General features: G+C 37.1%; 2 protein-coding genes across 2 annotated transcripts; one reads left to right on the plus strand and one right to left on the minus strand.

The window, feature by feature from the left end:
* Window positions 1-8,808: 8,808 nt before the first annotated feature.
* On the minus strand, window positions 8,809-9,216 carry LOC113356921 (glucan endo-1,3-beta-glucosidase-like). The gene has a single exon (XM_026600160.1). The coding sequence runs from the start codon at window positions 9,214-9,216 to the stop codon at window positions 8,809-8,811; it is 408 nt and encodes a 135-aa protein (XP_026455945.1).
* A 3,282-nt stretch (window positions 9,217-12,498) lies between these two features.
* Window positions 12,499-14,947, plus strand: LOC113310981 (probable mannitol dehydrogenase). Its single transcript, XM_026559812.1, has 4 exons — window positions 12,499-12,732; window positions 13,553-13,666; window positions 13,767-14,280; window positions 14,402-14,947. The coding sequence occupies exons 1-4, from the start codon at window positions 12,635-12,637 to the stop codon at window positions 14,759-14,761; spliced, it is 1,086 nt and encodes a 361-aa protein (XP_026415597.1). The 5' UTR covers window positions 12,499-12,634; the 3' UTR covers window positions 14,762-14,947.
* The last annotated feature ends 9,312 nt before the right edge of the window (window positions 14,948-24,259 follow it).

Here is a 24,259-nt window from a genome sequence, read left to right on the forward strand (position 1 = left end):
GAGAATTGAATTAATTGTCAAGCTCACCAGATTCGTTAAAGCAAAGTGTTGTTGTATGGAGAGATTCAAAGAAGCATTCAAGATAAAATCCTGATCAGCGCCTAGGAAAGTCTTAGAGCTAAAGGAAGCCAGGGATTCTGTTACAGGAGACCTCCTAGATGGATTGGAGCGAAGCACCACGAAGATATCTCGAAAACACTTCATATCAGGAAGATACGAGGGTTCCTCGGAATCGTTCCGTTGGACCTGTGCGGATGAAGAAGGTTGAGAGGACTCGGTAACTTGGGAAGCTTGGGGACGCGAAGAGCCAGGGAGATGATGAACTGGCTCAGACAAAGGCACGTGAGATAACCCACCTTTATTCAGTGTACGGGGACGGCGAGGCTCCCGGGTGCGAGGAGAGGTGGAAGAATCATTCTGAAAACAAAAAGGTTAGCAGGTGAAGTACAAGAAAAAGGCAAGCCACGAAATAGATACGAACCTGGGAAGAAGAGGAGGAGACTTTTGAACGGTTGCGCTTCCTTGTATTCGCAGCAGGACCCAATGCAGCTTGAGGTTCTCTGTCCCGAAGAGTAAGAGATTAGAAGCGGGCAAAGGAGTTAAAAGCAAACACGATCTTCAAGATACAAACCAGTACAGAACCGGGCTTTTAGAACGGTCCTTTATCATACCATGAGGAGGGAGATGTAAGGATCCTCAAACTCGTCAACACTATTAGATTATTAAGAGACGTATTAGTCGATAATAATTCGATTAGATTTAATACGAACATTAATTAATAGGAATTAACCTAACAACGATCCGGATACGAAATTAGTGTTGTTAGATAGAACTCGAGAAGTTATGTGACATCGACTACTTAGTCGCGTCATTCTGACACCGGATGAAGAAGGTATCATCGGATGAGTAAGCTCTCTCTAGTTCTCTGCTTGTGCAGTATGCATGTAATCCTATTGAATAATGATTAGCGCAACCTATTGAATCATTACTGCGTATATATTCATGCATGAACACTTCCTAGGGAATCAAATTTTGAATCCAATTAGTCCATTTATTTAACCCAAACTCCTTAACTTGGATTCTTGGAGGACTAAAGGACATTGGAGGGGTCAAGCTACGGTGCCGTTATCTGATTAGTCCCCTATCCTGTCCACCACCATGTAGGCGTTCTTGAGTTGTGGGCTTCAATTTTGTTTTCAGCCCATGTAAGACTTGCTTAGATGGCTTCCTAGGTCCATCGTTCAATAAATTTTTATGAGCATTGTTGTTTCTATATACGTGAAAATACTTTTGAAATATGAGTTTCAGTAATTTTAATTTGCATTTTGCTGACTCTTAAAATGAAACTGGAGGTTTTTGGCGCGTTAAATGGTCAAATTAATTATTTTTATAGGTTGAGTTAATCATTATTTAATGTATAAGACTGTGATTGCGAAGGACAGATATCGTTGTGAAACGATAGTAAATAAAGTTGTTGGGTGATGATATCAGGGACCTAAGTTCGAAACTCATCACCATTAGGATGGGAGGATTTTTCTGTCTATTCCTAGCTACATGCGCTTCTAGGAAGTAGATCCTTTTGAGGTTTAAATTTTAATATAACCTTAGGGTTTTAATCGACTTATTTTTTTAAATAATATGTGTGCGGAGGGCATATTGCATTAACTCGTTGTTGTCTGGAGATCGAATTTGCAGAAATAGGCTATAAGAGTAAGTCCAGTAGGACTTGGCAAAAAGGTGTTCACGTGGATGGGCAAACTCGATTTTAAATCGCTTTCTCTTTCCAAAACCAAGCTATCGGAGAAACTTTTTCCGCCTGATGATTTTCTTCTGCTATGATTTGCTTCTTTGGAGCGGATGTTAGAAGGTTACCCCACATAATCCTTTCAATCTTTACCTTTTTGCTTTGATATTTCCTTTTAACTGGTTTAAGTACTTAGATATTAGGTATTAATTAGGATTTGCTTCTGTTTTCAGATCAAATCTTATATATTTGTTCTCATTTCTTTGATGTAGATTTCTTTAGATACCGGTTTCTGTTTTTATTTTGGGTTTTTTTATTAGGTATTTTTAGGTCGGTTTCTTATGAAGTTAATTAAGAACAACAACATCAATGGACCTCCGAAATCAGTAGAAAGATCATCACTAAAGTCAATAGCAACAACAAAATTACCAAAGACACTAGCAACAACAAAGACTCCAACAACAAATGGATATACAAGACCGACTCTTACGAAGTTTCAGACCGATTCAGCCCATTTTCTTCCCTAAAGAGCCGATTTTGGGTATCTCTGCTACTTATATCACCTTATGTTTGATGAAAACCGTGATTGTTGGTGGAATCTATGGGTTCCTTTATACCACTGTCATCCATGTTATTATATTTATGAAAAAAACCTTGAGAAATGGTTGGGTCAATTGATCCTAACATCTCTGTTGTATGCAAATTTGTTTAAAGGTTTGGATGGCTTAACTTTAGCCCAAACCATGCCATTAAAACTTGTCCTGAATATGCATTAAATGGTTAGATGTCTTCTTCAGATTAGAAACTGTATCTATGTTGATGTGTGGTCCGAAATTGTATGTTTTCAGGTTGATGATTATTGTTTGTTTGATCTTACTGAGTTTGATGAAAATATTTGGGTCGATCATGTAACTTCTGTAACTCGTCTCCTTCTAAATGGGATTATTATCAATATTAAAGTTTGAGGCTAGCCTCTTTTTCAAAAAAAAAAAAAAAAGGAAAGGAAAACTAATTTCTCATAATATAAAAAGAATCTCTAATACACGTTTGAGTCTCGAATTCGTTCAGTTGAGTCAAGTTCCAATGATAACAATTATTTTACAGCAACAAAAAAGTTGCTAGTTTCTCAATCCTTATAAGTAACACACTCCTTCATCCGCTCAATTCACACCGAATTCAACTTTTTGTACAATTTTTCTCCACTTAAGATCCTTATAATTGTTATTCAACCTCGCTAAATTTATCAATAGAAATGTCTAAATCTCAAGATATTCGGCGAAAAAAGAAATACAAAACCACTTAGAAAGAAACCTAGTCTACCTATACTGACGACACAATCAATTATTGTCAATAAATTACCCATATTGATGCGAAGAAACATCATAACAATTTTTATTTATATCGCTGGAATATTGGTGGTATATTATACAAGCTTATTATAGGGGTGACATGTTTTATTAGAGGGGCGGCATTGTGATAGTAATGTCCTTTAGTTGGTTAGGGGATGTCCAAAAGGGGATGTAAATTAACTACATTACCCTTTTCACCTTAAATCAACCAAAATCAAATCAATTTTTTTTTAAACCTAATGAATCAGAAAAAATCAAATCAGTTTTTTTTTCATCTTCTTCTTCATCTTCTCTTCTCCTCCATCAACTGTAACCTCCATTAAAACTGGAAATTTCGTCGTCTTCGATTAATCAGCGATTCGAAAATTAATCAAGTGTAATAACTTATATGAGGTATATTATGAAAACCCAGTTAGGGTTTAGTTTATTTTGTTTGATTTAAGTTTAATTTCTATCAGAAATTAGGGTATTAGGTGAAAATTGAAATTCAAATTTCTGGGTTTATATGAGCTACGGTTGATTTTAACTCTATTACGAACCGTAACTGGAGAATTTGATGTTGTTACGGTTGGTAATAGTTCAATTACCAACCTTATGTTCTTATATCTGAAAATTTTCTTCAGTTACGGTTGGTAACCATTTTTATTTACCAACCGTAACTCAGTTACTGTTGGTATCGAGCATTTAGTTACCAACCGTAACTGGTTTTACAATTGGGGTTTTCCACAAATTTTACCAGTTACGGTTGGTAGTTCATCTTTTACGAACAGTAACTATGAATTACGGTTGGTTACGAGCGAAATGCCAACCGTAATTAGTTCTGAGAATGTAAGAAATTGAATTTTTTTACGTATTTGAGCAACAAAAGGCTAGTTGGGACTAATTTAGAAGTATATCTGGTCATTTTCAGGCATTGGGTTTTCACTTTGTTGGTTAATTTCTTCAAGTGATTGAGATTGACCTTCACTTAGGGTTAAAATTTCTCTACCATCTTCAAACTTTTTTTTTAAACTCTAAAATCTGATTTTGTTTTGATTTTGAGTTAATATAAGTGAATTTAATCATTAACATGAAACTTGATTATCATCACTAAACTAGGTTATCAATTATGAGGGTTAATTTGTCATTTCCAATTCTTTTTGATAAGGGACACTTTGAATGATCATGTAATGACCCTTTTTGTCCTATTAAAATGCCGCCCTTTTAATAAACCATGCCGCCCCTCTAATAAGCTTTATATTATACACACGATATCACATATTTTGATTATAGTTTACATGTAATTAATATGAAGATATATATGAAATAAAAATGTTAATGTCTTTAAAGGAATAACACCATTAATTTTCTATTTGGAATACCTTACAGATTGGGAAATGATGTTTCATCTGACCAAAAATGTTTGGGAAATTTAGCGATTTAGATATATGAACTTTCACGGTATTTTCCTGTTCCAAGAGAGACAAAGCACATGAATTTTGGAAATGGTAAGTCTGAAATCCGGTTTAAAGATATTTGTATAAAACCAGTTACTCAATAGTAATCCTGATTCGGATACATATATAAGTCGCATAAATAGATGTTGCAAATGTTTTCACTTTAGCTTTTCATGATCGAAAATGAAAAAATGCAAATTTAAAATGAGATCCAATACTTACGCATAAAATAAACACAAAATTGGTTAAAAAGACCAAAATCAACAATTCCTGGATGAAAATGACGTTTAGATTTTGATATTGTTTAAATTGACAAAAATGTAAAAATAGTCTGGATTTAAACGGTTTCATCCTACCCATTTTCAAATACTTTTTCTTATTTTTATTTTACATTAGGATGCTTCCAGTTTCATCCTTGCTATTTTTAAGTTTAAGTCATGATGAATCCAGTTTCATTCCTGCTATTTTTTTGGTGTGCATTTCACCCATAATAATTTTTACTCGTCCATTTGAACCATGTTTTAAAAATATTTGGATAAATGACCCATTTTTCGTTATACGAATGAGTAAGAAGAATTATCTAAATTCTTGAGCTCACTCAGATTCTTTATTCTCTTGTAATAATTGACAAAATTTCCTAAATTTCCTACAGCTGCTGATCCCAAAAGGATGGTTTATACATAGTTTATACTATCTGATGCGGGATCTAAATTCAAGTTTTCGTCTCACTCGGTATGAGTTAGATGCTTAATTTTTTAGTTTGTTATTTTTTTTTGGTATGTGTCTCAAGTACATGGCTCATACATATGATTCGTAGGTATCTGAAGTTAGACTCAACGCTATAAATAAATAACAATTAAAAACAAAAAAAACCTAGGAAACATTTGTAAGAAATAAATTGTCATTCTTATTTTGTGCTCAATATTCTCCATTGCAAATAATATGAAATTTGAATATAAGCAAGGTTAACATGTACATGTGCGCTCATATATATTTATATATATGCGGGAATAATTGATTTGATCAGAAATCTCAATAGAGTAATTGATCAAGTTTAAAACATTTTGCCACTTATAAAATTATGATATATCCAACTATAAAATCTAGAAAATAAGATGGTTGAGGAAACTATTATAAGAAAAACTAGATTAAGCAACCATTCGATTTTGGTGGCAACAGCCCGTTTTAGGTCGCTGAAGGGGTTTGACCAACTTAAAGTGGCACTCCCTCCGTAGTTGCAAGGGGTGGGATCTGTAGAGACTGCATGACTGGTATTTCCAGGAAGGTCAGTTGCATGATTAAAATTTGGTGGATTGTTGGGGGTATTATTTGCTTGGTTGGGTAGTGGGTGTTTTTTGGAGGTGTGGTGCAGTAATTGGTTGCAGCTGACTTTCTGGCATGATCTGACTTTCTGGAAGAATGATGATGGGGGAGCCGTTACTGAAATCCTCATTATGGGAATTAATTACATGATTTGTGGGGGTTGAGATGGTGGGATTGATGGCGTTACTAATTCCGTGGGAGGAAGAGTAACGGATGATTGGGTAGATGGTAGGGCATGTTTGGTTTGGTGAATGGGTGGGTTAGGGTGAGATGAACGGACTGGATTTTCCGGTGGGATTCTGGCAGCCATGCTCTGAGGACCAATCAGCTGTTTTGAAACAGAGAAGGGAGATGGTCTGAAGTTTGCTTGAATTTCTTCTGTGATTCTAGCCAAATTGAGTTCTTTGATTGTCTGCTCGAAACCTTGTCCCATATCAATTTCTAGACCTTCTAGTTTCCTTGACAGAGATGGGCATTGCTTCATCAAATGTCCAAATAAACCACAGTAATTACATAGTCTAGGAAGCTTTTCGTACTTCAATTGGACAGTGCATTCCTTTTTGGAGCTGAGAGTTACCTTTAGATGCTGTCTGATTGGTTTTGTGATGTCGAGTGTAACTCTGACTCTTGCAAATCTTCCCCACTTATCCGATTCTCCTTGTTTAAAAGGGATTGGTGTACCAAGCTTTGAAGCAATGAACTGCACAGTTTTCTCATTCAAGGAACTTATGGGAAGTCCATGAATTTGAATGGAGAATGTTGCACTTTGAAATTTGTATTCCGATGGTAGTTTGTCAGGATCACCAGGTTCATGAAGAAGTAAGTCATCATTTATAGACCAAGGTGTTCCTTCTATAACAGCGTAATAGTCACATCTCAATTCGAATTTAACCATGTACATACCTGGTCCGAAATCAGAGATAGAGAGATCTGCCCAGATGGTGTCCATGCTCTTTGTAAGATGTTGTGTAGGATGCCATGTCCGTATTGTCGCCCTGTGATTACCTTGATGACGAGACTGTATTTGGATTTGTTGTTTTCAGCAGCAAACTCTTCTGGTATTTCTATGGAGAGGGTATCGTCCTCATCTTCATCAAGAAGGCTGGACATTCTCTGCACCATATCCTCGTATCCATTGTCGGTGTTACAGCTCGAGGAAGAGGCCATTAGAGACAAGATGAGTTGGTAAAAACTAAAAGACTGAAATTTGTTGATCTGAATCTTTGAGGAACACGTTAACAGTTGAGAAAAAAGAGGAGAGGAAAAGAGAGGAAAAAGAAATCGTCCTTATGACGAAGAGAGAATCGTCCTAGAGACGAAGAGAGATTTATTAATATATTTAAACTATTAAAAACATCTCCAACACCAGTCATTTTAAAAAATATGCCACTTATGATTGAAGGATTTTTGAAGCAAAATTTCATCGGTGTAAGGATACTCTTTATTACTAAATACTCCCACCGACCTATTATATAGGTGGAATTTTAAATTTTTCTTGTACCACCGGATATGGGGATTACTATTTCGATACATACACTTATTAATGGTACATAAATAATTGGGTTATTAATAGGACAAAAGGTAAAACATTAAAAACATAAAAAATTATGAATCTAATGTGCTTTTGTTAATTTAAGAAAATTTTCTCTCACCGCCTATATATGTGGTACGGACAGAGTAGTAAATACGATTCCACTTGCCTGATCATAATGGCGCATCATCAAATCTGTGTACAAATTTAATCCCACTTAAGGTAGTTTTTAACTAAAAGAGTCAAGTTGGTAGACAGTTAAACACGCACGAATAGTCCACAAAGAAAAAGTTCTATTAAGACATCGGATGAGGAAATTTTTTAACCTTACCATAAGATGTTACAATCATCGAAACCCTAGTTAGTAATTAGGGATTCGACAAACGTACGGAACGGCAAACGTACGAGTATTATACGGTTTTGTAAAATCCAGATTCGGTCCAAAATTTGGTCAACGGGACGTGATTCGTCAGTAATTCGGAACGGCATACGTACGTGTATAATTCGATTTATAAATGTGAGTTCGACTCTGAAAATTCGGTATCTATATATAACAAATAATTTGTATTTATAAGGTCATAGACCAATTTTATGCATATGTGTGAGTTATTTAAAGAAAAAATAAACTTAATATGATGATATTAATTATATATACAACATTAGTCATCCAAGAGGACGTCATATGGTGATTTAGATGCTTGGTTAGTGAGTTTGAGATCTCTCTCACCTTCACCTTCAAATCTCTTCAGTCATTTTTGTTTCATAAAAATTACAACACGTATAATGTTGGGTCGTGTATGCTCGGGAGGCAGTAAAGCCCAAAAAGTGGGGTCTTTGAAAACGTAAAAGCTAAAGAATTTATGGCAAATTAAGCGGACGTATCATTCGGGATACGTAAAATTCGTGAACAATTCGCGAATAATCCGGGAATGCCACATAATACGCGATTTGGGTTCGGAGTTGCAAACGTTCACAAATAAGACGGTAAAATTCGTGATACGTAAAAATTCGTGAATGATTCGCGAATCATTCGCGAACTTACTAACTAGGATCGAAACATCTTCACCCCGTGGGCCTTTTATTTAACAGTAAATCTGGAGAAGATTACACTGCAGTTTTGCAGAATAAACAGTTTTTCACCTCTCAGTGGTTCCCAATATCACAAGATCCAGTAGGAGGCCAGTTAACATGATATACCTCTGTTAAGTCCGGGCGATGAATCCCGAAATTTCTTTCCACTCCTTCGGCCTTTTTATTTTCATTAAAAACTGCGAAAATATGCGTCCTCATAGCGTGTTCTGGTCTTTTTGGTGTCCCTGATTTCATCAATGTAGTGATCATATTGTTAACGTACATTTTAGCATGTTCTACTGTGGCCACAGCTGTGTTCCCAGCTGAAGGCCAACCAGTTTCACTCACCACAATCTAAACATTTGAGCCACCTGCTTTTTCAACTGCCCAAATCATTGAATCAACCATAGCATAAAACAGATTCTTGTATTGAAGATTCCCATCTTGAACAACAACATCAGTAGTGTCGAATAATGCATAAACCAACCTAATCTTCGAAGGGTTACTAGCATAGGAGAAATAAGGATAAACGTTAAGAAAGAATGGGAAACCCTGGTTTTGCAAGAAACTTACGATGCCTCGCATTATTTGCAAGGAATCGTTAGAAAAAACTGCTGCAGAAGGTGGATACGACGTTCCGAGCACTCCCATTGCCACCACCGTGGTCACTTTAATAGACTGTGGCGAACCACTTTGGTGCACAGCAGTGTTCATGTTTATGATGGCTTGAAGGACATACTTAGATACATTAGTAGGAATCATTTCGTTTGTAGTGGGTCTAATGCCTTGCTCGGAGGTGTTCCATACGCCACACCGATATTGCAATCAATATGGTAATTGCCTGAAATATACTATAGAATATAAAATCGGTGTCCTACGTGTTTAGAATCTGGCCGTCACAAAGATAAACATCAATGTCCAAGGAAATAAAATATACCTGCAATAGCAAAACCAGTAAAGAAAGAAAGTGAAGCACAAATGAGAAAGAGAGCATTCATGAATTCCATTATTCTATGTATTTTTTCGAACAAAATAAGTAGCAATGACTTATTTGTAAATCAAAGTTAAGAATTAAGGAATTTATAGATAGAAAACTAACGAGAAATTAAATTACATATGAAATGTGTCTTAGATTCCATGACTACTGGATCAGAGATTTTAATTACTCATTTATTGTTTTTGCCAATTAATACATATTGCTATTTATTCAAAGAAAGTTGTTAACAGTTGTTGTTCATTGAGCGAACGTTTTTCCAATGGGGAGTAGGTGACCATATTTGGTTCATTGGTTGATGAGTTTGGAAAGCCAAAATAAAAGTCTCTGAAAAATTGTTCATTTAGCAGTAAGTTTATTTCCAGCCAATTATGCTCACCAGATATTTATCTTCTTTATCTAAAAGTTATTTTAAAACACGATTTTAATTTGATTGTGAACAACATTAGGAGCTCGGCACGTTGAAAACTTTTATGAAAATTTATTACCGATAAAATGACAACAGAATGAAAATCCCCCTCTTTCTGAAATTACTTCTCTCTAGCTACCAAGTGTATAATGAACATTGATCTGAACCGATTGAAGCCCACAATGAAAACAGTCGTTCTAAACCTGCCGGAAAGAAAATTTGGCCCTGATTCCAGCTGTTGTCTGTTGGGTATCGTGGAATGAAAGAAACGCCAAAATTTTCGAAGAGAAATACTACTTGAAGACTGATAATGATTTGGGTTTAGAAGCTAGGTCATTGGTCTTAGCATGGGCTGCTGTTACACGCAACAAAGTTCACTTAAACTTTGCCGGGTTTGTGGAATACTTGGATTCGATTTTTGTTTGATGTATTTTTAATTTTCTCTTTTGGCTATCCCTGATAGCTCCTGTATATTATTTTATTATTCTTTTTTTTTATCCGAATCCAGACCCAACACCGCTAAACTCACTATACAACTAATCTATTACAAATCTTTACGGCGGCCGGATTGAACCCCTGACTTCCTTCTTTTGATCTAATATTATCTTTTTTTTCAATCCAATAAAAAAAAGGCAAATATTAAATATATCCGGTGCATATTAAAAAAAAAAAGAAAAACAAAATACAATGTGTGTGATTTTTTTTACTGTATAATTTTATCTCGACTGTAAATATCACGATTGTTTAAACTCGTAGATTTCTAGTCAGGGATGGAATTTCCACTAAATAGTCTATTCGGAATTTAATTTCCTCCCTTAATAAAGAATTTTTGACGTGGAGTGAGAAATTGACAAACTATTAATGTCAGGTCTTCGGCTCCTATTCTTTCACCAAGCCTCTGGTCCTGCCACCACTTCAAGCCCCTCTAACCTCCTCCACAGAAGTTGACATGACTGGGCCTGTTGGTACATCGCACTCAGCTCGGCATTGAGGATCACGTCACAAATAAATTCTGCATTCCACATCTCATATGAACCAAAAATGTAGAGCAACGATTTCCATCTTTCTGGAAGTCGGCGGTATATTCAGATGAACTCGGGTTGCTCTAGAGGAACTCACATTCACATTCACATTTCATCTCAAAATCCGTATCGGCCTGCCCCCATTTTTCAAAGGAGTACGGTCCATACGTTGGACATGATACATTATAATGGTGCAGAATATTACACGTTTCCCTTCATCACACGTCATAAAATTTGATTCGCACAGCCATGGAGTGACCGAAGAAGATCCCAGAACCGTTCACTTACATCATGTAATACGTCACATAAAAAATTAAAAATCGGCTTACAAATTATACCCCAAAAAAAAAAAACGTTCCTCACTGGGTCCTTCCTTGTCACCGGCACACACTGTGAATATACACCTAGTGTCTAGACTAGGCAGAAATAGAAGTAACAAAAAAATCTTAACCAGTCAAAAACGGTTTTATGAGCAACTGCATAGGCTCTAATAGAAGTTGACATATATTTTTTATTTTATTTTTGATATTCTAATAAACAAGGGAATAATTTGCTGGCAATAAGAAAATGAGAGTAATAATATGTTTGGATAACACTTGAGACCTGAGATGTTATTTTCCGACCTCTAAAAGCATAAAATGTCTGGAATTGTTTTGTGAACACAATTCTTGAAAGTCAAAAGTTATGAAATTTACTTTATTTTTTCGGAAAATGAGTTATTTGTCCAAATATTTTTAAGTGACGGTTCAAATGGACGAGTAAAAAATAGTTTGGGTGAAATGGCCAAAAAAGAAAATAGTAAGTTTCATCCTAGCTTAAATTTAGAAAATAGCAATGATGAAACTGGATGCATCAGGTGTAAATTAAAAATATTTGAAAATGGGCACGATGAAACTGGTTACATCCTGCCTATTTTTACATTATTGTCCATTTAAACTGTATCAAAATCTAACTGTCCATTTCACCCAGAAATTGTTGATTTTGGTCTTTTTAACCAATTTTATGTTATTTTTTTACGATTGATTTTAGCTTCTGGTATCTAAATAATGTATGGACACATTTAATTTTTAGAAGTAAAATTGACCTTTAGAATTGACTTTTTTTTGTGTCTGATTTGATTTTTGCTCCTGATATCCCATCAAGATTTTAAAACCACACGAGCAGTTCGAAATTCTTGGCGGCTTTTCGCACAAAGAATAGCACACATTGAGGAACTTTGATGTTCCTAATAAACTGTGTGAAATGAGTATTGATCTCTTCACATTAGCTTATAGACCGAAAACAATGGCTCTAACTCAAAAGAAAAAGCAAATTTTGAATATACATTAAGTAGAACTTTTTGGGCATGTGATTCTTTCCAGATCTTGAATGCTGGCACATCAATGCCAAGGATCACTGGAAAGGAGTATGGACCATACACTACAATGGTTTACGCGGGTAGGACGATTCCAGCGAGTCAACTGATATTGATCACATGATACACGTCACAAAAATTTGTTTCACAATAAACACAATGATGGATGGAGTGACCAAAGAAGATCCCAGGACGGTGGTACAGTTACCTCACTGAATACGTTACCATTAAAACTCGTCCTAGTCGCTCGCACTCTCTATTGTCTATATATACCTTGTAAGATATGCTTTAAAAACAAATTCTTAACAACAACAACTACCCCCAACAACAACTTTCATTCACTGCTTTAAATTCCCACAGATTTTTGTTTCAGAGAAACATAGAAAATATCAAACAAAACAATGTCGACTTCACCAGAAGAACAATTCCCACAGAAGGCATTCGGATGGGCAGCTAATGATACTTCCGGTCAACTTTCTCCTTTTAAATTCTCCAGAAGGTATAATATCTTTACCAGATCAATGGAATTTTGCTGTTTTTGTAAGATGAATCTGTTGTTTGATCTGGGTTTTTTGTTTTTGTTGTTGTTGGTGCATGGTAGGAACAGTAGATTTGGGCAAATCCATGCAAATTATTTTCTTGAGTTGCTGTTTTGTTAGGGGATTTAGGTGATTAAAATAATGTTTCTTCTACCTAAAAGTGAAAATCTAGACGGATTTTTTTTGGTTTATTTAATTACACATGTACAAGATTTGAATCTGAGAAAATCCCTAATTATATGGGTTTGATATGGGAATAATTGTAATTAGGTGATCCTACAAAAAAATATTATAGAGAAGAACATGTGCTTAGACTTGGAGATCCGGAATAATTCACCAGATTATAGGTCAAGAATTCTTAATACCGGATTTTCTTATGAAACTTTATAGGTTGATTTTTTTTGTTTGGTTAAGTCCTTCAAAGTTCTGAAATCTTAATTAGCAAACAAAACTGGTTTATCTTGTTTTTGCGGGTGATTATTGAAATACAACAGAAGATTTTTTGTTCTATAAGAAGATTCAATCTAAAAATTCCTTAGAAGAGGCTTCTTGCTCAGTTAGCAGGGAAAAGGACTAATTGTTCTTTCCCTCTCTTTTGATACTGATTAGTGTTTGATTATTCTTTTCCTAATCGGTAATAAACTATGTTGAACATGCATAATTTCATAATTGGTTGGACCATTAGAACCCACATGGTTCATTATTGTCCTGTTGTCTGTCATTTTCTTGTCCTCTTTGGAAGCTAAAATGAATCTCGTTGTTTTCTGTGGTTTAAAATAGGGCAACTGGAGAAGAAGATGTGACTTTTAAGGTGTTGTACTGTGGCATATGTCACTCTGACCTCCACAGCATTAAGAATGAATGGGGCAATGCAGTCTACCCTATGGTCCCAGGGTAATTTACCATCCTATACATCATTGTACTCTCTACTTAGTTCCATCGCCTTTATTTTGTGTTGTCCACTTCTAATCAACTTTTTGTTTGTCTTACACAGACATGAAATTGTTGGTATAGTGACAGAGGTAGGTAACAAGGTAACAAAGTACAAGGTTGGTGACAAAGTTGGTGTTGGGTGCATGGTTGGGGCATGCCATTCATGTGATAACTGCAAAAGTGACCTTGAGAATTACTGTCCTAGAGTGATTTTTACTTATGGTTTTAAAGATGTTGATGGATCTGTAACTAAAGGAGGTTATTCGGATGTCATGGTCGCCAATGAGAGATATGTGGTCCGGATCCCTGAAAACCTCCCGCTTGATGCTGCTGCGCCACTACTTTGTGCTGGTATTACTGTATACAGTCCAATGAAATACTATGGACTTTGTGAACCTGGTATGCACATTGGTGTAGTTGGCCTCGGTGGTCTTGGTCATGTAGCTGTCAAGTTCGGAAAGGCCTTTGGCATGAAAGTTACTGTTATCAGCACCTCACCAGCCAAAGAGAAGGAAGCAATCGAGCATCTCGGAGCAGATTCTTTTCTGGTCAGTCGTAACCCTGAACAGATGAAGGTAATATTCATTCCTATTAGTCGTTCTCAGTGTAGTATATGGCTTTGAAATTCACCCACTGCCGCATGATTGGAACAATTTTCGTACCTTTTTCTTAATCATGTTATTCTGCTCTGTGTAGGCTGCCATGGGATCAATGGATGGTATCATCGACACAGTATCTGCTAATCATCCACTCCTACCATTGCTCGGACTGCTGAAAACTCAAGGGAAGTTATGTATGGTGGGTTTACCAGAGAAGCCACTGGAGCTTCCAGCTTTTCCATTGCTTGGAGGGAGGAAAATGGTAGCAGGGAGTATGATTGGAGGAATGAAAGAGACTCAAGAGATGATTGATTTTGCTGGGAAACACAATATCACAGCGGATATCGAAGTTGTTCCAATGGACTATGTCAACACTGCAATGGAACGTCTTGCTAAGGCTGATGTTAGATACCGTTTCGTCCTTGACATTGCCAACACCTTACCCAAAACTGCCTAGTGCACTCGGTCATCTTGCCGAATCACAAGTTTAACATCTGCTTCAATCTTCATATTTCATATTTTAATGTAATTCTTGATGTTTTCATTAGCATCGTTATAGATGAGAGTACTGTTTGAGGATTGATGGCTTTCTTATTCAAACATATTATACATTTGATCTTCAAGTTATATCTCCTTACTCATATGTTCCATTCAGAGAACACCCGTTTTCTTTATGTGTAACCATTGTATTTTTGTCACTCTGACAGCATGGAACCATAACATATTTCATTTGCTACGGTTCTAGTTGCGAATGCTGACACAATGATCAAAGTACTGTAACTATTGGCAAGACAACCACGAGCGCAAGTAGAATTTCATCCCCTCAAGCCCAACACCTAAATGTTCTCTTAGGATTTTCTTTTTGGATATGTGTTATCCCGGATCATTTTTTATTAGGAGAGTTAGATTTATGGGCTCGAGACCCATCTTCACAGTCTCAGTTTGAGACCCAAGACCACAGTCTCAGTTCACAGTTATCACCACTGTTATGGACAGTCCAATGATTCCACTGTGATGGACAGTCCAATGATTCAACTGTTATGGACAGTCCATTGTAAGGTCGAACTCTAGGGTTGTATATCTTGTATAAGAGGCAGATTGAATGAATGAATGGGATACGAAACTATTTTGATATATGTGCTTTACAAAATCTAACATGGTATCAGAGCCAGAGTTGATTAACACGAATAAACCCTAGAACAGTAACCATGGCGGATGATACAGAATCATCTAAAAAAGGAAAAGAGGTAGAAAACAACATGCAAAAGAAGAAACCAGAATATCATCTGGGATCAAGTGATGGACCAGGGATTATCATCACACCTATTGTATTAAAGGGAGCAAACTATGATGAATGGGCTAGAGCAGTGAGAAGATCATTGATAGCCAAACGAAAATTTGGTTTTGTTGATGGAACCATCAAAGAACCAACAGAACCTGAGGAGTTAGAGGAGTGGATTGCAGTGCATTCGATGCTGGTCTCTTGGATCAGCAATACATTGGAGACAAATATTAGATCAACGTTGGGGGATTATGATGATGCGAGCATGTTATGGATGCACTTGAAGAGGAGATTTTGTGTTGTAAGTGGAACTCGGATCTGCCAGTTGAAAGCTGCCTTAAGTGAATGCAAACAGAAGAAAACTGAGGAGGTTGCAGTGTACTATGGGAGATTGAACAAGATATGGGATGAGATGGTGACGTACATGAAGATACCAAAGTGTAGCTGTGGCCAGTGCACGTGTAACATTGCAACACAGGTTAGTACGTTGAGAGAAGAAGATTTCTTACACTATTTTTTGATTGGTTTGGATACCATGTATAGCTCCCTGCGTGAACAATTACTGGCAAGAGAACCACTGCCATCTATAGATGTGTCTTATCAAGCTGTGGTTAATTCGGAACGTCTAAAATTGGGGGAAGGAGTTGTGTCGTCTCAGACACAGGAAAATATTATGGCGTTCAAGGTTCAGTCAGATCAGCGTCCATACAATAATATGTATGATCCTAACAAATTTTGCAAGCATTGTAGCCGAGAAGGGCACTCACAGGAAGGGTGTTTTCAGCTGATTGGATACCCGGAATGGTGGGGTGACAGACAAAGAGGTGGAAGAGGATATGGTCGAGGAGGCCGAACTGGTGGTAGAGCTGGTGGTAGAGGACGTGCTGGTGCCGGTTTTGTGAACAGCAGAGGAGGTAGAGGACAAGACAATATACGTGCGCATAATTTGAACATCTCGGGAGCAACACATCATCTCATCCTGCCACTGGATCTTCAGGAGATGCATCAGGACTGACAGGCGTGACTGCAAGTCAAGTTCAGCAGGTTCTTGAATATTTAAATTCAAGAAAAATCAGTTCCCAACTCCAAGGTAAGACAAATCAAACATCCTGGATTATAGACACAGGAGCTACAAATCATGTCACGTGTAAAAGAGATGATATGATAAATGTAAAGATATTAGAGCATGTTCAGTGGGACTGCCGGACGGAAAATATGCTCACTCTGAGAAAATAGGAACAGTTATTCTTCCTGGTGGTTTGAGATTGGACAATGTGCTTTATGTGCCACAGATAACTTGTAACTTGATTTCGGTTACACAACTCATTGATGAGGTAGTATGTAATGTTCAATGTACTAACACTTTATGTCTTATACAGGACCGGTTGACGAGGAAGGTGATTGGAGTGGGTGAGCGACGAGGTGGACTATATGTTCTGTGGTGTGCCTCCAGTTAAAGTGCTTACGGTGAGTGAAGATACGTATGAGCTGTGGCATCAGCGATTGGGACATCCATCAGAGAAAGTGTTACAACAGTTACCAGGTCTGGGTAGATTATTGAAGAAAAATAATGATGCGTGTGATATTTGTCCACGTGCAAAACATCGTAGAAGTAGTTTTGCTAGTAGTTTGAGCAAATCCAGTTGTAGTTTTGATTTGGTTCATATAGATTTATGGGGTCCTTATAAGACGTGCTCGTCTTCTGGAGCACAATATTTTTTGACAATAGTAGATGATTTTTCAAGAGGTGTGTGGATTTATTTAATTCAAAGCAAAACTGAGGTTGCAACAATATTTCTTAACTTTATTGCGCTTGTGAAACGTCAATTTGGTAAAGAAATCAAAATTGTAGAAGTGATAATGGAACCGAATTTAATGCATTGCGTGGCTACTTTAAGACTAATGGAATAGTTTTTGAGACATCCTGTGTAGGAACACCTCAACAAAATGGAAGAGTTGAGAGAAAACATCAGCACATAATGAATGTGGCAAGAGCTTTGAGGTTTCAAGCAAATTTACCGATCAGATTTTGGGGAGAATGTGCTTTGACAGCAGCGTATTTGATTAATCGTACGCCTACACCGGTTCTAAATAACAAAACTCCATATGAAGTTCTATTTGGGAAACCGGCACCATATAGTCAGTTGAAAGTATTTGGTTGCTTGTGTTATGCACATGATCAAAGTAGTAAAGGGGATAAGTTTGCAAGTCGAGGAAGAAGATGCGTCTTTCTGGGTTATCCTTTTGGGAAGAAGGCATGGCAATTATATGACTTAGACAAGAGACAATTTTTAGTTTCAAGGGATGTAGAGTTTCATGAACATCAGTTTCCTTACATATCTAGGGTACCTGATCAGCCAACTGAGACAGTTCAGGCTAATAATGACGTGTGTTGGAGTGATGATGAAGAAATAGTGCAGCAAGAGAACCCAGAAGATATTACTGAGAACCCAATATACATTACTGAGAACCCAGAAGACAATACTGCGAACCCAGAATATATTACTGGGAACCAGGAAGGTATTACTGCGAACCCAGAAAACATTACTGAGAACCCGGAAGACATTACTGAGAACCCTGAAGATAATACTGAGAACCCAGAATATATTACTGAGAACCCTATGGTCTCGAAGGAAGTGACGGAGCTAGTATGGGTAAAGGAAGGAGACAGAAGATTCCGTCTAGTAGGCTCAAAGGTTTTGTAACGCACACTGTACGACAAAATAGTCCATCTCATGCTCACTCTCCACAATCGTCATCCTCAGGTACGCCGTATCCTTTGACATATTATGTTAGTTGTGATAAATTCTCTACAGTTCATAAAAAGTTTCTTGCAGCAATTACTGCTGGGTCTGCGCCTAAAAATTTCAAAGAAGCCATGAAGTATCCAGGATGGCGTAAGGCAATGGCAGAAGAAATACGAGCTTTGGAAGAACAAGGAACATGGGAATTAGAAGAATTACCGCCGGGAAAGAAAGCTCTTGGTAGTAAATGGATTTACACAGAGAAGTATGATGAGAATGGACAGTTGGTGCGGCTCAAAGCTAGACTGGTGATCTTTGGGAATCATCAAGTAGAAGGGTTGGATTACAATGAGACATTTGCACCAGTGGCGAAAATGACGACAGTGCGGACTTTCCTAGCTGTGGCAGCAATTAAGAATTGGGAAGTACATCAGATGGATGTACATAATGCATTTCTTCATGGAGACTTGGAAGAAGAAGTGTATATGAAAATACCACCTGGATTTTCTCAAGGTAAGTCTAATATGGTGTGTAGGATGAAAAAATCTTTATATGGTTTAAAGCAGGCACCTCGGTGTTGGTTTGCAAAATTGTCTGCAGCTTTGAAGAATTATGGGTTTCGGCAATCATATTCTGATTATTCTTTTTTTACCATGACTAAGGGAAAAACCCAACTTAATGTTTTGGTCTATGTGGATGATTTGATTGTTGCGGGTAATGATTTGGTTGCGCTTGATCAATTCAAACGTTACTTGGGACAATGCTTCAAGATGAAAGATTTGGGAAAATTGAAGTATTTTCTGGGTTTGGAGGTGGCACGGAGTGCACAAGGTTTTTATATGTGTCAACGCAAATATGCGATGGATATCATCATGGAAGCAGGTTTATTAGGTGCAAAACCTGCAGAATTTCCAATGGAAACTAATCACCGTCTTTCTTTGGACAAAGGAGATTTGTTCACGGATGTGGAAAAATATCGAAGATTGATTGGGCGTTTAATCTATTTGTCAGTGACTCGGCCAGACCTAGCATATTCTGTTCATATTTTGTCTCAATTCATGCAACTGCCGAGAATAGCACATTGGGAAGCAGCTCTTCGTGTGGTTCGATATTTGAAGAAGAATCCTGGGCAAGGAATTCTGTTGCGCTCTGATAGTGGTCTTAATTTGAAAGGATGGTGTGACTCTGATTGGGCTGGTTGTCCCTTAAATAGACGCTCGTTGACGGGTTGGTTTGTTCTTCTTGGGTATTCTCCAATATCCTGGAAAACTAAGAAGCAACATACTGTTTCTCGTTCGTCAGCTGAAGCGGAATATAGATCTATGGCAGCGGCGACGTGTGAATTAAAATGGTTGAAAAAATTACTGGGTGATTTGGGAGTTCATCATCCACATGGAATGCGTCTTCTCTGTGATAGTCAATCGGCTTTGTATATTGCTCAGAATCCAGTTTTTCATGAACGAACAAAGCATATTGAAGTTGATTGTCATCTGGTTAGAGATGCTATCGTGCAGAAGCTTATTACGCCTTCTTACACTCCTACAACAGTGCAATTGGCGGACATTTTTACTAAATCTTTAGGGAAAGCTCAGTTTCAGTTTCTTATGTCCAAGATGGGCATGTGTGACCTCCATGCTCCGTCTTGAGGGAGGGTATTAGGAGAGTTAGATTTATGGGCTCGAGACCCATCTTCACAGTCTCAGTTTGAGACCCAAGACCACAGTCTCAGTTCACAGTTATCACCACTGTTATGGACAGTCCAATGATTCCACTGTGATGGACAGTCCAATGATTCAACTGTTATGGACAGTCCATCGTAAGGTCGAACTCTAGGGTTGTATATCTTGTATAAGAGGCAGATTGAATGAATGAATGGGATACGAAACTATTTTGATATATGTGCTTTACAAAATCTAACATTTTTTTATGTTATTAACCCTCCTGTGTCTGTCACTGCAAATACTGCTGGAAATTCAGTTGTTATAGTTGTGTTGCTCATTATATTCAATTTGACCTGGCCAGTTTCGCCAACATTTTTCTCTAAATTTATGATGAGTTCAGTTTAAGTCAAACTTGTAACCGATTTTTTGATTTGGGTCGTTTAATGGCCTAATTTTGTTTTGATTTGGCGATTTTTGCTAAATAATATGTTATAATTAAAAAAAAATATGTTATATGCTAATTTGAAGAATATAATAAGGTAACGTCAAATAAAAAAGAAATCTAAACCTGTTCCTACTTTACAAATAGTTTGTTATTTTTCAAAAAATAGTTTATTACAAGTGTCTTGGATGTCAATTGATTCTCCATCTGAGCACTCGATTTACACGATCTGGATCTGAGTCAAACCTCTGACTCGACACGAGTCAGATGTTAAACTGTTTGTTTTCTATTTTGACAGAGATCTGATTCGAATTCAGATTTAACCCCTGACTCGGTCAATTAACAAAACATCCCGACTTATGGGACCGAACTACTGACTCTCATATTTTTGAGTCAGATCTGACTCAAAACAAATATATTAAGGCAGATCTGACTAAAATTAAGTGATTTCAGTCAGATCCAGACGACTAAGATGAGTCTGGAGTAAACAGACATGGTGTTGGGTATTCTTTCTTTATTTTTTAAATTCAACTGATTCATCTAAATATCCCTTATTATAATTTTTCTAATTCACTAAGATGAGTCAGTACTAAACAAACATGGTATTGGGTATTCTTTCTTTATTTTTCAAATTCAACTGATTCATCTAAATATCCCTTATTATAAATTTTTCTAATTCAGGTACTATGAGCGATTCAGACATCGAGTAGGATCGGAAAGATGAACTAGCCACAAATATGTTAGTTTATGAGTAGTAAGTCTGCTTTGACTTGTAACGGCGTTCACTGATAGTAATTCTAGGTTTATACCAATTTCTGCAGATTCGAGAGATATCGATCCTCAATCCAATGTTTTGTTAGCCTCTAACCAACCAACCATGACCACGTACGACACAGGCACTAGTAAACTCTAACAAGATTTGGATGTGGTTGTAATTGTTCTTGGTTGGTTGATTAGATTCTTATGAATCAAGTAAGGCAAAAAATAGAGATGCTTGACAACATTAAAAGAAAGAACAGCAAGAGCATACGGTGTTTCATAGTGTGCCTAATTTTGCGCGGTGTTCAAAACCAAGTCTCTCATTTTTTTAGGGGCTCGGCGAGGCGAGCCTAGGAGCTCTAGGCGTGCCGAAGAAAACTTTGAAAACCCCAAAAATGCATATAATTTGGCGCGTGGTCGCCTTTTACAAACATAGGCTCTAAGCAGATGCTTCTTCAGCTTCCAATTCAGACATTGTACTTGTAAAATATTACAATCTAACATTCGCTAGATTAATGTCATCATTACTATTCTTTGTGAGATCATTGGAGTCTTCTTTCAATGGTTGAAAACTGCAGATTAGCCCAAAGAAAATGGATGCAATAATGACAAGGGCATAGTAAACATACTAGAAACAACAATGTGTAGTAAAAATTAAATTCTTACGCACATCGCATGGGAATTTAGCAATCTCACTGCTACTAATAATCCTAAACATCTTCTCCGCCGTCACTATCATAATGCAGCCCGGCCATTAAAAAACAGTAAGAAACATCACATTTCAATTGTTTCACGCAGTCAAACAAAAAAAAAAGGAAGAAGTTTCTGCAAACGTATTAGTTAATTGAAAACCTGTTGGCATTTTCTGGTCACCTGTTTTGCAATCTGTTTCTTCTTCATCTACTCAATCCTTTCGCTTCTACTGCAGCACCGGATAAAGGCTTTCGACAAACGTTCCACAATATAAACGATTAACATATTCATTCATTTATGAGGAAGCCCTTGCCATTATTAACAGTGCTGATTTTCAAAAAATCCAATGTTTTCTTTTTCCTGTCGTAACAATAACGAGAGAAGACACCTCCTCGTAGTTGATACAGTTCAGGCATCATAATGATTAAGTTTGTAGCTGTAATGGCTTGAAACAGAAGTTCTGAGCACGGAATTTTTGGCTTATAACGACTCCACTTTTGTTTGAATTCCAAAGGGATTGAAATCGTTTCTTCAGTCCAGTTAGAAGCGGTACTGTAACTCTTTTCTTGGTGGTCATCATGAAATATCCACATCTTAATCACATTTTTGTTATCTCCATCAACTAGGAGTCTTCTATCCAGCAGACTAAGGCATCCATCAACTACCAGTAAATCATGACAATTATCGGAAGTCATGCGACAATCAGCAATGAAATCAGGGATGGGTATCACTCTAAATTTCTCTCTGCCAATATCAAATGCTAGTATGGATTTAGCATCAGAAGATATTGACAAATCGAAACGGTTGTAAGTACTCAGTCAATATATGACCCCGTTCTCATAAACAGATTCTCCACACGCCTTATAAGGTGGAACGTCATCAATCTTTCTCCATGTATTTTCCCCGACAGTCAAAACCTCGCAAACATCACTATCATTAGTTTCATATCTGGCATCATCACATAGCCATAGGCAAACCACTTTGTGTTCCTTAGTTTTGGAATCAAATCCAAATCCATAAAATGGTGTAGTGTTATTTGTTCCCCACGCCTTTGACAGGATTTAGAATTTCAACTCGACCACCTGCAGACGATAACTCTAGTTTCATCTGATCTAGGAGCAATCCGCCTTCAAACAAGTCCACCGAGAACAAAAAATTCCCAATTCTCCTACTAACAAAGATAAGTAGTTTTGGCCAAGCTTTTGATTGAGTATAGTGTAAACCAACAAAGTATGGATCGCGAACTACAGAACGCCAATGTTTAGAGACACGCTTTACCTGCAATAATGACTTCACCGGGAGTCGGACCAGTATTTCACACAAAATTTGAGAATCAAGTAGATTAAACGGGGTTCGAACATCGTCATCGTCAACATCTACAATACAACCTCTCCTTGTATTCATCTTGCTCGTTAACGTGTGGGTTTCGATTAATAAACCCGAAACTCCAAATAATATTAAATTCAAATCAGGATATGTAGTTCAAGTTTCTAGCAAGGCTTTACAATAACTAAAAGAGAAGGAGCGTGTTAACTGTCAAAGTAAATAACATTAATGAAAACCCTAATAATTTGAGTTTTGGGTGAGAGACGAGAGAGGAGCATGGACGGGGGTGACCGAGGAGGTGTAAATTTAGATACGTGTTATATCGAGTAAATTATTTGGGGCAGGGATGCTAGTGTTATTTACGGAGACAATTGGCATCATATTGGTCTTAAAGAGGAATACAGGGCCCAGCTAAACATGTAACGAGGCGAAAGAAATTGACCTTTTTTTTTGAAGTTAGTGAGGCGAAAGAAATGGTGTTATTGCTAACATGCATACTATATATTCTTTGGCTCCATTATGGAAAAAGTCAGGAGTTCCATCCTCATCGTGGTAGAGTTTTGTATTTAAATTAGTTGTATAGAGGGGCTTGGCAGGGTTGGGTCTAGCAGTGATACTAGTCCAACTGGCTGGATTTGGGTAGGGATCTGGATCCGGCTTTAGCCTATAAAATAAAAAAGAAAAAAAAATTCTTAACGAGGCGAAAGAAATTTGTAATATGCACGACCAACAATGTGAGAGAGACGTCCAGTTGCATGATTAGCGGTAAATTCCAGGAGTTTGTTAGAAATTTAATCAGGGGCATGTCAAATGTGAAAACTACAGCCACACCCATTTTCCAGATTTTGGACGGCCACACCCATTTTCCAGATTTTGGACACTGTGAAAACCACGCTCAAAAAAACACAGGCGCGCACCCATTTTTTACCACAAAATATCTCCCAAACCCATAATTTCTGAAATTATGTTTCGGTCTTTATTCTTCTTCTTCTCTTTTTTCTTCTTCTTCTCCAATTCGTATCTCCGTACTGCTTTCATCTCATTTCTT

Source organism: Papaver somniferum, chromosome 1, assembly GCF_003573695.1.
Source record: "Papaver somniferum cultivar HN1 chromosome 1, ASM357369v1, whole genome shotgun sequence".
Lineage (NCBI taxonomy): Eukaryota > Viridiplantae > Streptophyta > Magnoliopsida > Ranunculales > Papaveraceae > Papaver > Papaver somniferum.